The 14,821-nt window shown below is 54.0% G+C and overlaps 2 protein-coding genes across 4 annotated transcripts in view; both read right to left on the reverse strand.

The window, feature by feature from the left end:
* The window catches only part of ANKRD39 (ankyrin repeat domain 39), a 745,852-nt gene that overhangs the window by 109,515 nt on the left and 621,516 nt on the right, over nucleotides 1-14,821 (reverse strand). The window lies entirely within an intron of this gene.
* The window catches only part of FAM178B (family with sequence similarity 178 member B), a 218,462-nt gene that overhangs the window by 73,476 nt on the left and 130,165 nt on the right, over nucleotides 1-14,821 (reverse strand). For 2 of the 3 annotated variants that reach the window (XM_050755103.1, XM_050755102.1), the window contains 2 exons: nucleotides 6,831-6,936; nucleotides 3,266-3,350 (listed from right to left, as the gene is read on the reverse strand). The exons of the other annotated variant lie outside the window; for it this stretch is intronic. In XM_050755103.1, coding sequence (XP_050611060.1) covers nucleotides 3,266-3,350; nucleotides 6,831-6,936 — 191 coding nt within the window. The remainder of the gene's footprint in view (nucleotides 1-3,265; nucleotides 3,351-6,830; nucleotides 6,937-14,821) is intronic. 3 annotated transcript variants of the gene reach the window in all.

Below are 14,821 nucleotides of genomic sequence, written 5' to 3' on the forward strand. Positions count from 1 at the left end.
ACACCGGGCAGGAGCTCTCAGACTTTGCTCACTCGGTACCCACAGGCAACTGAGTTTGCAGTCCCTGCTTTCTGGCACAGATGGCTCAACTGTCTCATCTTCTACAAAGAACTTCCTGGTTCCTGCCTCCCCACACCCCAAACCCACCTGCCTACAGGTAGTTCCTCTTTCCATTGCCTCCTTTCTGGCTCTGATGGTCACTGCTCATTTAATCCCCTCCCACCTATCAGCCTCCTAAGAAGAGGCCCGTACTTTACTCATCCCCGCTCCTCTCTCTGCCATCCAGCGAAGCGCTTGAGGAAGGAGGTGCTCAATGTCTTAGCTGAATAAATGAACGAACACTCACTGCACTGAGGCGTGGCGACGTGCCAGAGCATCCCCTCTCTGAGTGCACCACGCTCTGCACAGCTGACATGCACATGTGTTGCTTCCCTATCCAGGAATACAATTCCCCGTCACCCCCCGCCCCAGCACACGGGAGCCCTGGGCCACTCGGGCCCTCAGCCTCAGTCACTGGAGCACACCCATAATAGTCAATACTTTTTTTTTTTTTTTTTTTTTTTTTGTGAGACGGAGTCTGGCTCTGTCACCCAGGCTGGAGTGCAGTGGCATGATCTTGGCTCACTGCAAGCTCCGCCTCCCGGGTTCACACCATTCCCCTGCCTCAGCCTCCCGAGTAGCTGGGACTACAGGCGCCGCCACCACGCCCAGCTAATTTTTTGTATTTTTAGTAGAGACGGGGTTTCACCGTGTTAGCCAGGATGGTCTCGATCTCCTGACCTTGTGATCCGCCCGTCTCGGCCTCCCAAAGTGCTGGGATTACAGGCTTGTGCCACCGCGCCTGGCTGTCAATACTCTTAAGTCCTGGTCCCCTCAGCTCTTCCCTTACTCAGTAGGTGGGGATAAAGGCAATGGCGTAAGACTCTCCCTAGGACAGTCTGGAAAGAACTGCTGGTCACCACAAGCTCCAGGAAAGGATGGGAGTTTACACACAAACAAATCTCCTGCTTACGTATGAGAAGCGACTTGAACACACACGCATGTGCGCGCGCACACACGAATCATAGATACGTGGCAAGGGAGACAGCCCCAGTCTACCTTGAGCTCTGTGCGCCAGAGGCTTGCCGTCCTCTCAGACACTCAAGAGCCCCAGGCTATTAGTGAAATCCTGAGGAGCATGACTTCCTTCTGCATCAATCCTGGATCTGATTTAACCTTAGAAATGCTTCCTGAAATGGCAGTTGATCTTTAGTCCTGACTTCTGACAGATTCTCTCTGGGCACCTGGCCCTTTTGCTCTTGACCTGGCTTTTTTTTTTTTTTCAGTTGTGGTAAAATACACATAACATAAAGTTTACCACCTTAACCATTTCTAAGTGCACAGTTCAGTGGTAGCAAGTACATTCACACTGTGGTACAATCACCACCACCATCCATCTCTAGAACTCTTTTTTCTTGCAAAACTGAAACTCTGTACCCATTAAACAGTAACTCCCCACTCTCTCCTTCCCCTAGCCCCCGGTAATCACCATTCCACTTTCTGTCTCTACGAATTTGACTACCCTGGGTACCTCGTATACATGTTTGTTCTTTTGTATGTTATTTCACTCAGCATAATGTTTTCAACGTTCATCCATTTTGTATCATGTGTCAGAATTTCCTTCTCTTTTTTTAAAATAATGCATCATGGACATTCAAAGAATTTCCTTCCTTTTTAAGGCCAAATAATATTCCACTGTATGCACGTACCACATTTTGTTTATCCATTCACGGATGGACACTTGGATTGCTTCTGCCTCTTAGCTATTGTGAATGACGTGGTAAGAACCTGGGTACGCAACCATCTGCTGTAGTCCCTGCCTTCAGTTCTCTAACGGACCGGGCCTCTCACTTCCCCACACCAGTTGTGATCCTGACCCCAGGCATGGACTTCTCTAGGCCAGTCCCTGGTCCCCTGGGCAGGGAAACAGAATCCCAGGCTGGGCTCTCAGGTAGTGTCCACGGGAGATCCTCTGGAGTTGGAAGAACCAGAGCTGAGCTGACAGGGGGCTCAAGAGCTTGTTTCTGACCCCTCCTAATGGGGAGCGCAACAGAGACAACGTGGCAAGAAGCAAAGGAGAGTGGGGCGTCCCCTCAGCCTCAGAGGAGGAGACACATACCACTGCAGGGAGCAGGACAAGGGAGGCCTCTGTTCGCCTAAAGGGCAGGCATGTCGCAGAGGCGGCCCCTGGGGCTCCAAAGGGCATCAGGGGCTACAGGGGCAGAGGTTACGAAAAGGGAGAGGGTGTTGAGACTGGTGCTATTCAGAAGACCTCGGTTAGAGGGCTCCATGGAGAGCGGGGCGGAGGAGTCTGGAATGCTCTAATTTGACAGATGGTCCCAGCTCAGCCAACTCCTGAAGCAGAAGAGGCACAAAAGGAGAAACTCAAAGGGCTGGGGGTTCATGGTACATCCTGGTCTAGAGCCTTAGGCTTCAGGGCCATGTGCTTTCTTGCTCTGGGGTGCGCAGCCTACAGCTGGGGCAGAGGCTGGGTCTGACCACCTGGGAGTCCCTCTCACTGTCTGCCTAAGCAGCTTTCAACTGGTTACATGATATTTTTTGGTGCCGAAGTGTCTAGGTTCAGGTACCAAATGATGACAGTCTAGGGAGGGTGCAGCCACTAGGAGGGAAATTAATTCCTTCTGTGGAACTCTAAACATCTGAAAGCATTATAAAGAGGAATTAAATACACCACCTAAATGCCACAACCAAGGCACCAGCTTGAGGCTCTCATTCCCACCCAGACCAAACTCAGGGGCACTGTGGATGTCCTATCAGCCAAGGAAGGCTGTCAGCGAGGGAGACAGCTTCAGACTCTTCCCTTCGGTGACTCCAACCCAAGGAGCAGCCTGATTTGATGCGGATGTTCCTGGAACCCTCCCAAGCTAACCAGCGCTTTCAGGAAGGACTTGGGAGCAAGCTGTCCCCTCAGACCTAGAGCCTGTCTCAGTCTGAACCCACTGTCCTGGACTGCTCTGGCATCCCAAGAGCAGTGAGGTCAGCCTGGCCTGGCCACAGGGACTGAGATCTGAGGCCAGTTCAAGGTGCCAAGGGGCCTGCTGGTTCAGCTTTTTACTAATGCTGGAGGCTGAGCCAAAGATGGCCTGATGCCGCCACCCCCTAGTGACGCAACGTCCCACCAGCATCTCCCCTGCAGCTGGGCTCCAGGCACTAAGAGTCGTGGGAGCTCAGCGCACCAGTCTCCACCCTGCATCCCAGTACTGACCCGGCTGAAGGAAGATTCCATCCACGCTGAGATCCCACAGAAGACCGAAGGCTCCCAAAGATGTTTCTGGAGGCCAAGTCAGCAGCTAGGTGGAAAAAAAAAAACAAAAAACAAAAACAAAAAAACTGGTTAGCTGGGTCATTCCTAAAAAGCAATAGTAGCAACTTCTACGACTTCACATTAAATAAATCCCATTTAATCCTCGTAAGTCCATGAGGTAGAAGGACACTGTCACTGTTGCCAATTGAAAGATGGAAAACCAAGCTCAAAGAGGTCAAACGACTTCCCCAGAGTCACACAGCCTGTGAGCAGCAAAGCCAGCACCCAGGCCCAGACACCCAGGTCTGTGTCACCTGAAACCTCCTACTCCGTCGACCTCCTGGCATGGGGGTCTTGGTCCCCCTGCCCCTCGCTCCCTGTGGTCACAGCCATGGCCCTCCAGGGCAGGGCCCCGTGTAAGGGACAGAAAGCCTGCACTGATCACAGGCGGCAGGACAATCACAGGGTGGGCCTTCTCCGTGATCCATGAATCATTTCCAGGTCAGCGCCTTAACTCACTGTCATCTGAGACCACCAGGTTGGAAGGTCCTTCCAAGGTACCAAACACAGGTCCTCAAACAAGGGTGGGGTGGTCATTTCTGGGATCCTTATCTGAATGTTCCTGGAGCCTGATGGTCAGAAGCTGGGGTTTGGGAACATGCAGAGAGGCTGACAAGGGAATGAGCAATGGGACAGCAGCAGCCCACAGGTGCCATCTGGTCTAGGGGCACTCAGCAAGCTCCTGACCATGGCCGCCACGCTGTGCGCACCACATCGTTCCTCCCCAGTACCCAGGGAAGTCTGCCTTGTGGGCACTGTGGGCACATCTCCTTTCAGGACTGAGGCTCTTGTTCCCCCGGGGGCTGGGCACTGTTGCTGCCAGGGCCCTGAGCCCAGGGCCCTCTTTGAGCCTTGACCATGGAGGGAGCGCCTAGTCCGGGGTCACAGCCCTCACCAAGTGTCTGTGTGATAACTGGCCAAGGCTGGAGACCTCGCCCCAACTGGGTCAACTCTAAGGTCACCAGGCTCCAGAGCCCAGCGGGACTGCCTAGGGCCACACGCTCTCCCCCCTCACAGGGTGGTTCCCAAGCCCGCCCCCAGGAAGCCTGTGTGGACACCTCCTGCTTGGCATCTAGAACTCTGCCTTTCTCCTCCTGCCATAACCTCTTACATTTTCTTGGCTGAACGCTTGAGTCTCTCCCAATAAGAACATACGTTCATTGAGGGTGTACACCTCCTGCTGATGTTCTCTCTCCCGGCAAGGCTGGCCCACACGAGGGCACAGCTCAGCCAGTCCCATGCACACCCTATTAAAGCCCCTGGGAGGAGTACACGGGACCGAATCCCTGAGAGAACTCAGGCTGTCCTTTCCAAGAACGTCGAAGGAGCAGGGTTGGAGCAGTCTGACCACCTCACCCCACCCTGGTTCAGTAGGGACCCCAGGTACAGGCGTGGCCCCGGCAGCCCTGGGACCCCACTTCCCTAGCTGCCTTTGACTGGATAAGGGGACCACTTAACCCCTCTTAGCCTAACCAGATTCTCCTTCCTAAGGAACCAGATTTGGGAACAGGGTCTGGCCTTACTTGGCCATGGAGCCTGTGGTGAGACAGCAGCAGAGGCCAGTCCTGGGATCCCAACCCTTCCCCATCCCTGGGTCCAGCTCCTCCTGGGGCCCAGCACGCCCCCACCCCGGGACCTCAGGAACCACCCTCGCACCTGCGGAAGGAGCCCTCGTGGGTTTTCCGCCTCCCACAACCACAGCCCCCAGTAACTGCTCGAGGTTGTAAGTCCCCTGAGGACACTGCCCAGAAGGCCCCCCAAAGCCAGGATGCCCCTTTCATGGATCTAGATTCAGCCATGGGGGGTGGGAGATCTTGTTTCTCCTTCTTGCAAAATGTGAACTGGACTCTGCACTAACAGCGTGCCTTGCAGGACACCCAGGCCCAGAGCAGAGCTCTGCAAGGGCACCAGGACAAGGCAGCTCACGGGATGTCCTACTTCCCTCCACATGGGCCCCTCGGGCCTGGCTCCGAGGCACAGAGCTGATGCTAAGAAACCCACCCATGGCAACACAGGAGTAGGTGGCAGGGCCAGAACTCACACCAGGTCTGTCTGTCTGTCTGACCTCAGGGCTGGGTCCTGAATTCCTCTCCCCTCCAGCCCCCTCCCAGCATGATGGAGATGGGGAAAGAGACAGGGGAGGGCTCGCCTGTGCCTCCCAGGATGGGGGTCTCTGAACCCAGAGGCAACCGACACGCCCCCGGGAAGGCACTCCACGCCGTGTCAGGGTCACGCAGGGCCCCTCTGTGGGCGCCGTCTCAGATGGGTCCTTTGTGGCTCCCAATGCTCAATTGTGTGTTCCGTCATACACTGTGCAAGGAGCAGGGGCTGCAGCGGCCAGCGTGGGGAATAATGGCCCCACTGTTCCCCGTTACTCACCCACTGCTCCTTCTGGGCCTTGGGTGGGGGACTGGGGGCTGGCAAGGTTAGCAGCTACACACCAGGGCCCCAGAAGCTGCATGTCTTCCTCCTCCGGGGTAGGGAGGAGCAAGGTGAAGGACCCAGAGCACGAAGGGAGAGCGGGAGGGCTCTCTCTGGACTGCAGCCAGCCTGCCGAGGCCGAGCCGCTCCTGGAATAATCCACCCCACATGATGGCTCTGATTTACAGCTGGGGTCCAGGCTCCAACTGGCAGGAATGGGACCAGCTGGAACTTGTGACCCGCCTGTCCCCAGACAGGGATGATTCCGGGTGGGGCCAAGGCCAGGACGGCATCCTCATGCCTGGCATTCAGATCACAGTGGCTGGCTCCTGGGCTATCCCTGCTGGCTTCTCACTCCCTGTCTCTGTGCAAAGGTGTCAAGCCCTGGGCAAAATGCACGTTCCCCTATGGCAAAACGTTCTAGCAGCAACCAGGAGGAAAAAAACGGGGCAGTCAGGGCAGCTGTTCCAGGCTTTCCCAGCCAACCTACGACTGTATACATACGGGAAGCACGCGCTCTAACACCCGAGCACCCTCGGCTCCAAACCCACGAGGGCCCACACTTCAGGCACTGCAGGACTGCCGTGGGCCCTGAGCGGCCCTCCCGCTGCTTATGGGATGAGGGACCTGTGACCGCTGGTGAAGAAATTAGCTTTGTCGTATAGGAAGCACTTGTTGAGGGGCTTGGACCCGTTCATTGAGAGGTTAGACAGTAAGTCCACTGGGTACACCAGGTCCCTCAGGAAAGCCACGCTGAGGGCACAGGCAGCACCCAGAGACACATCCTCGAGGGAAGCAGAGGCTCCCAGTGCTCGCCGCTCTGGGAGACCACAGGCGAACCCCCTGCACCTCCCTGACCTTGGCATTCTTAGCACTATGGTGGGGATCGATGCCCAATCAGCTCTCCTCCCTCCTCCCACCCAGCCTGAGCCCAGCCAAGCAGCACCTAAGGCAAGAGGTGAAGTGCCCACCCCTCGGCGTGCGGGCCTGCCAGGCCACCAGACTGCAGCGCTCCCGCCACCTAGTGGCAGGCCCGCGTCCTCACCTGGAACAGCCACCGGAGCAGGGGCGCCGGGCAGTCAGGCACGTGCAGGTAGAGGGTGCTCAGGAGGCCGCTGTGCAGGAAGGACAGCTGTTGGGCCGGCGGGGAGCTGGGGGCAGAGGACCGAGGTTAGGGGAGGCCTCTGTGCCAGCACACTTGTCTCGTCACCGCGGGAGGCTGTCACTACCCAGCTTCACTGGCTGTTGGGAAGCAAATCTGTAACACTAGAGACAAATGTGCTTTTCGAGCCCTCAATGCACGGATCTGTCAGAAGGAAAAGAACCCAGGTGAGCATCAGAATCACCTGCTCTTCTTGCATGTTGCATGAACACACCTCACAGCGTTTAAAATACACGGCAGATAGCTGGATGCTGTGGCTCACGCCCGTAATCCCAGCACTTTGGGAGGCAAAGGCGGGTGGATCACGAAGTCAGGAGTTCAAGATGAGCCTGGCCAATATGGTGAAACCCTGTCTCTACTAAAAATACAAAAATTAGCCAGGCATGGTGGCGTGCACCTGTAATCCCAGCTACTCGGGAAGCTGAGACAGGAGAATTACTTGAACCTGGGAGGCAGAGGTTACAGTGAGCCAAGATCGAGCCACTGCACTCCAGCCTGGGCAACAGGGCAAGACTCCGTCTCGAACAAACAAACAAAACACGGTAGGGCAGTGCAGTCTGCCCTTTCCATTTGGCCACAGGGGAAGGTGGGATATTTGCCAGGGGTGTGGAAAGGTAAGGAGTGAGGCCAGGAGTGGGTGTCTTAGCCTCGGGTTCCTCCAGCTGCAAGGGGCGGGCAGGATTACCCCTACGAGGCCAGCGTCTCGAGATCTGGTTACACAGGGCGTTTCTGCTCTGCCTTATGTTTTTCAGACATAAAGGGGACACCTGAGAAGACGGGAAAATAACAGAAAGGGGCCCGGGATGAAGACATTCTGGGAAGGAAATACCAAACAGGAGTTCCATAGAGGATTCTTCAAAAACCACGTGAGCCGCAAGTGTCCCAGATTCCAGGGATGGAGGCGTGCTCAGACCAGCCACGCGGCTGTGGCCGTGACCGTATGCCCATTCATGCTACCCCCTCGGGCCTCTTTCTCCTAACAGGAGCTCTCAAAATCAGCACTGGTGTGGAGATGAGCCCTGCCTCGGGGACCGCTGACCTGGTAGATCACTTTGACCTACAAGATTCCAGGTCTCTGCAAAATGAGTTGTTGCAATGTTTCGTATGGTTGTAGGGCCTCTGGTAGGAAGTGCTTCAGAAGTTATTTTATAGGAGGTTGGCTGGACTTTTGTCACCATTCCTGAGCTCCCGGTCATCCCCAGAGAGCCTGGGTTTGGGGTAGGATTCTCCTACGTCCTGTGCATTTTGTGACCACCATCTTTGCTTGCTCTCTCTAGACCGCATCCCAAAGATAAGTAACATGGATTCCAGGAAATGAAAACGTAGTTCACGTTTGTTTTTCTTTTTAACGGCCCAAATGCATGCAAAGAACATTTCAGAAAGTACTTAACGTTGCCACCCTAGATAAAAAGTTTTCCAGTTTTTCAGTCAGCCCAACCTCCTCCTTCTGCTCCTCCTCCTTCTCCTTTAAAAAGGACATCATACTATAATCTGCCAGGAACAGAATGCTACAAAACAAAGATTATCCTCTGGGCCAAGCTGCTGTCTCTCTGAGAATGTCCAGGCAATTTACAAATTGCATGTTTTTTCTCTAAGTCATTTAGGTTCAGAGGAGAAAGCAGCTTTGTTCTCGTGGTGGTGAAGTTTACCACCCTGAAATAGACCTTCGTTTGTACATACAAACACGTGTGCACCCCAGGACTGCTGGCATGCTCCACGCTATCCACGTGCCCAGTCACATGGAGACTTTCATGGACTGACCCCAACAAGACGCGTGTGGTTCAAGAACATGCACAGCAGCCTGAACACAGACAATACCCATGTAAACAATGTCTGGAGGACCTTGCGAATTGGCAGAACCCCGACAACGGCCATGTGGTGAGGAGGCTGGCGCTTCAGGGACTCTAAGGAGACGCTGGCTCTGGCATTCTGCTGGAGGGGGCACCCCGCCAGTTTCTTAGTGGGAGAATTGATTGTACAAGGCCCTGTTGGCTCAGATCAACACATTTCTAACCGCTGCTCCAAGGCAGAGACCCCACAGTTTCAACGTCTCCCTTCTGCTACGTGGGCCTCGCAGTTTCTGCCAGAGGAATGATGGATTGGCCTCTGAGTTCACTGCTGCTGAGAAAATTTTGACTATGGGACCGGGAGCAAGAGAAAGCCAGAAAGGATATAGGCCTGCTCTGCCCTGGGATGACTGGCTTTCAAGGAATCCTGTGTTTAGGGTTAGAGGCAAGGACTCCCTTCTGCAGGCTGAATGCGCGCTCGGCGGGGAGGGAGTGCTGCTTCGCCCTGGCTCAGCCACAGGCCCTCCCACGTCCTTCAGGGTGCCACAGGGTGACCTCGAGCTTGGCTGCTGGGCAGGGAATGGGCCTCGTGTACAGACAATGCCCTGACTCTGGGGAAGGAAGCAGGGTCCCAACAGCAGCACCTGGGCTGGGAAGCCTGGAGGAAAAGGGAAAAAGGAAAGGGGGTGGGAGGCGTGTGTGGTGAAAGCTCAAACGCCTTGGGTGACGGAATTGGCTGTTGTCAGAGTCACGTCCCCACATCAAGAACAGAGAGGCTGGGTCCAAGGCGGTCCCTTTGTCCACGGCCAAGCCAATGCTGAGGTCAGAAGTTATCCTGAGGATGCTGGAGGACCCTGGAGGGAGAGAAGGAGGGACAGAGCCTCCGTCGGCAGCAGATGCCGCACGGGCCTGGCTGAGTGGGAAGCCCCCAGCTGTCAGCCCTGAGGATCCCATGAAGGGAGGTTCCCATCAGAGTCCTCAGCTGTGATTGGAGATGAGGAGGGAGCAGTCAGAGTCAACACTGGTAATCCCCAGCCACAACCGCAATGACAGCGGGCAGGTGCCTGCCTCCACCCTCACTGCCCACTGGAGCAGAAGGAAGCAAGGGGAGGACATCAGCTACAACTGGGAAACCCACAAAACCAGTGACAGCAAATGGGGGCAGCTGGGCTCAGCACAGGGGGCTTTCCAAGCAGAGCTCTGGCCAGCTTCATCTTGGAATTTCTGTTCCTCATCACGCCCAAGGGAAGATTCTTCCCGCCTCAACCTCCTCATTTATTTTATGGGCAGCGGTCCCAGAGGGCAAGGTCTCTGAATGCCTTGAGAATCCCAAGTGATGGCCAAAGGATAAACAGCAAGTGTAGTTATTTATAAGTATCAGCTACTGGGCCTCTGCCAAATTACTCAGATCAGTCTGAATAAAATGCCTAAATACAACAGAGACCAACAGCAACCAAAGCTTTCACCTATGGCCTTTTTCTATCTTTCTTTTTTTCCTTTGTTTAAACATGAGAGGGCCGGGCACGGTGGCTCACGCCTATAATCCCAGCACTTTGGGAGGCCGAGGCGGGTGGATCACCTGAGGTCGGGAGTTCGAGACCAGCCTGACCAACATGGATAAACCCCATCTCTACTAAAAATACAAAATTAGCTAGGCATGGTGGCACATGCCTATAATCCCAGCTACTAAGGAGGCTATGGCAGAAGAATTGCTTGAACCTGGGAGGCGGAGGTTGTGGTGAGCCGAGATTGTGCCATTGCACTCCAGCCTGGGCAACAAGAGTGAAACTCTGCCTCAAAAATAAATAAATAAAAAATAAGAGAGGCCAGATGCAGTGGCTCATGTCTATAATCTCAGAACTTTGGAAGGCCCAGGCAGGAGGATAGCTTGAGGCCAGGAATTCGAGACCAGCCTGGGCAACAAAGTGAGACCCTGTCTCTAAAAAAATACAAATTAGCTGAGCACGGTAGTGCACACCTGTGATCCCAACTACTCGGGAGGCTGAGGCAAGAGGACCTCTTGAGCCACGACTTGCAGGCTGCGGTGAGCTGTAATCGTACTACCGCACTCCAGCGTGGGCAGCAGAACATGGGCCTGACTAAAATCAAGAAAAAAATGAAATAAAAATAAGCGAGTGTTGTCCGGGCACGGTGGCTCATGCCTGTAATCCCAGCACTTTGGGAGGCCGAAGGGGGTGGATCACCTGAGGTCAGAAGTTCAAGACCAGCCTGGTCAATATGGTGAAACCCCATCTCTACTAAATACAGAAAAATTAGCAGTGCGAGGCTGGGTGCGGTGGCTCACGCCTGTAATCCCAGCACTTTGGGAGGCCAAGGCCGAAGGATCATGAGGTCAGGAGATGAAGACCATCCTGGCTAACACCGTGAAACCCCGTCTCTACTAAAAAATACAAAAAAAAAATTAGCCAGGCGTGGTGGTGGGCACCTGTAGTCCCAGCTACTCGGGAGGCTAAGGCAGGAGAATGGCGTGAACCCGGGAGGCAGAGCTTGCAGTGAGCCGAGATCACACCACTGCACTCCAGCCTGGGCGACAGGGCAAGACTCTGTCTCAAAAAAAAGGAAAGAAAAAAAAATTAGCTGTGCGTGGTGGCATGCGCCTATAATCCCAGCTACTTGGGAGGCTGAGGCAGGAGAATCACTTGAACCTGAGGCAGAGGTTGCAATGAGCCGAGATTGCACCATTGCGCTCCAGCCTGGGCAACAAGAGCAAAACTGCGTTCCAAAATAAATAAATAAATAAATAAGCGAGCGTTACGACAGGCAGAAACTCAGGGATCCCATAATGGCCCTGCTTGCTACCTCCGCTTGCTCTTTATTTTGGGGGACAGATGCAGCCAGCTGGAAGGCTCAGCCCTCTCCACACTTCAGAACTGTTGGATTTATTGCGCCTGGGCTTCAACCCTGGCCTCTTCCTCCAGGAAGAGAAGCTAGTGACAAACAAGAGGTGGGGCTGCCGGGCCTCCGGCAGAAGCTCAGCCTCATCCACCTCCTTCCCTTGCCTGCTGGATATTCACGGAGGAACGCCCTGGCTCATGCATCGGGCTTCTGGAAAGCATGCTGGTCCTCGCATCAATAGTGGCAGATGCAACCAGAGGACAAACGGGGACCCCAATGTCCTTGCAAATACTGTTGGGGGGCCTATGACTAACTGAGTAGGGCAGACAAACTCCACCCTTCCAACTTCCGACCCTGAGTGGGATGTGGGCTTTGGTCCTGACACTTTTCCATGCGTGAGCGTTGGATTTCCTTTGGAATTACTGTCAAAGGAAGAAGAAAAAAGTTCAGCTCCTGCAATCAGCTGGTATCAGCTTCCGTCATAATGACATGTGACTCTGGTGGCAGGGGACTGACCCCGGGATGCACAGCTAGCTTGGTGATGGATGAGGGCGTCATCTGGACCACATGCACTCCCAAGGCAGGCTCCCCGGGAAGAGGGTTCTTGTACATCAACCTGGATAGATGCAACAGGACAGCTGCTGGGACGCAGAGGCCAAGCCCACCCATGCAATCTGAAACAAACTGCTTAATTTGCGCTATTGCCTACTTTGTTCAGAGGGAAGAAAGGTATTTTCCCCCTTTCACGGAAAGGTAAGGAGAAGTGAATCTATTTCTTTTTTTTTTTTGAGACGGAGTCTCGCTCTGTCGCCCAGGCTGCAGTGCAGTGGCCAGATCTCAGCTCACTGCAAGCTCCGCCTCCCGGGTTCACGCCATTCTCCTGCCTCAGCCTCCCGAGTAGCTGGGACTACAGGCACCCGCCACCTCGCCCGGCTAGTTTGTATTTTTTTAGTAGAGACGGGGTTTCACCGTATTAGCCAGGATGGTCTCGATCTCCCGACCTTGTGATCCGCCCATCTCGGCCTCCCAAAGTGCTGGGATTACAGGCTTGAGCCACCGCGCCCGGCCGTGAATCTATTTCAAGAGCTGATTTTTTGGCCAGGTGTGGTGGCTCAAGCCTATAATCCCCAGCACTTTGGGAGGCCGAGATGGGCAGATCACAAGGTCAGGAGATCGAGACCATCCTGGCTAACACGGTGAAACCCCGTCTCTACTAAAAAATACAAAAAACTAGCCAGGCGAGGTGGCAGGTGCCTGTAGTCCCAGCTACTCGGGAGGCTGAGGCAGGAGAATGGCGGGAACCCGGGAGGCGGAGGTTGCAGTAAGCTGAGATCCGGCCACTGCACTCCAGCCTGGGCGACAGAGCGAGACTCTGTCTTAAAAAAAAAAAAAAAAAAGAGCTTATTTAAAAAAAAATGGCATTGACATTCCCCCCTTCTAATGATAAAAATGATCTACGTTCATTGTAGAAAGTTAGGAATATACGGATGGTATAACGAGGAAAACAAAAACCTAGCTGTCAGCTCACACAGCATGAACTTTCTCCCAGCAAGTACTAACCAGGCCAGGCCCTGCCCAGCCTCTGAGATGAGAGAACGTTCAGCATGTTCACGGCGGCATGGCCACAGACTACAGCGGCAACTGCGCGTATGGAATTGGACTGACGGCTTTTTATTTATTATCATTAATTTTTGAGACAAGGTCTCACTCTGTTGCCCAGGCTGGAGTGCACTGGCATGATCACGGCTCACTGCAGCCTCAACCTCCCTAGGCTCTCCTCAGCCGGCCAAGTAGCTGGGACCACAGGCGTGCTAATATTTTTTGCGTTTTTTGGGGTAGAGATGGGGCTTCCCCATGTTGGCCAGGCCGGTCTAGAACGCCTGAGCTCAACCGATCCTCCCAAAGTGCTGGGATTACAGGCATGAGCCACCGTGCCCGGCTGACTGCTTAAGAGATCCCCTCGTCACCCGCCACCACGGCCACATCTCTGGCTGAATACAGTAACATTATTGAACGACTGACTAGTGTTTTCCCACTAGTCAGTCTGGCCTTGAAGTCCTTGGCACAGGCAGGAAATGAAAGATGACCCAGGGCTAAATGGCGACCTCCAGGAAGTGGCCTCGCCACTGCCCGGCAGAGGTCCCAGGACTGAGTCAGAGCCACACAGCAGGCATTCCCTCGAGAAAGCCCAAAGCCAGTTTCTAAGGCTGCAGATCTCAGGTGCCGGCAGCACCCTCTCTACCGAGCCCCATTAGCATATCTCAGGGAGGAGGGTCTGAGCCCTCACTCCAGGGAAGCTGGGCAGCCACCTGGCCCCATTTGGCAGGCCTGCTCTGATCCCAGGTCACCGCTCCACGGGCCATCTCATCTGTCCAGCACTTCCTGCCTGCCATCCACTCTAGAACGGAAAACCTGCTGTCGGCACACACTGAAGCAGCCCAGGAAGACGCCTTCCTTTCTCCGCTGGCCACCTCGGTTCCTGCCCAGACATTCTCTGGCTCTCTCCTTTCTTCAGCTCTTTTCTTCTTTTCTTTTCACCATATATCTCTCTATTAAATACCTTTCCAACATGGTGACGTGAGCCCTCACGTTCTTACAATCAGACCCAATGACCTCACACTGCCCTTTCCAACATGGTGATGTGAGCCCTCACGTTCTTACAATCAGACCCAATGACCTCACACTGCCCTTTCCAACATGGTGATGTGAGCCCTCACGTTCTTACAATCAGACCCAATGACCTCACACTGCAGCTATGAACACACTTTAGACCTCCAAACAAATACTCCCCAATATTCCCCACCGTATGATTTATAATAAAGTTGGAAAAAACTTCTATGTTCAAAAAATGAGAAAAATGGTTAAATACGTTAGGGCATCAATGTAATAAAGTATTATTTCATTATTAACATTTTATCTAATTGCAATGTTTGGACGTTGTTCAGATTCTGATTTGAAGAATCTATAAAAAATATCTAAAGAAAATTGAACGCCAGGTGCAGTGGTTCACGTCTGTAATCCCAGCACTTTGGGAGGCTGAGGCAGGAGAATCCCTTGAGCCCCAGAGTTCGAGACCAGCCCGGGCAACATGGCAAGACTCCCATCTCTACAAAAAATACAAAAATTAGCCTAGAGCGGTGGCACACATCTGTAATCCCAGCCACTCAGCAGGCTGAGGTGGGCGGATCGCTTCAGTCAGGGAAGCGGAGATTGCAGTGAGCCGAGAAGGCG

Source organism: Macaca thibetana, chromosome 13, assembly GCF_024542745.1.
Source record: "Macaca thibetana thibetana isolate TM-01 chromosome 13, ASM2454274v1, whole genome shotgun sequence".
Taxonomy (NCBI): Eukaryota; Metazoa; Chordata; class Mammalia; order Primates; family Cercopithecidae; genus Macaca; species Macaca thibetana.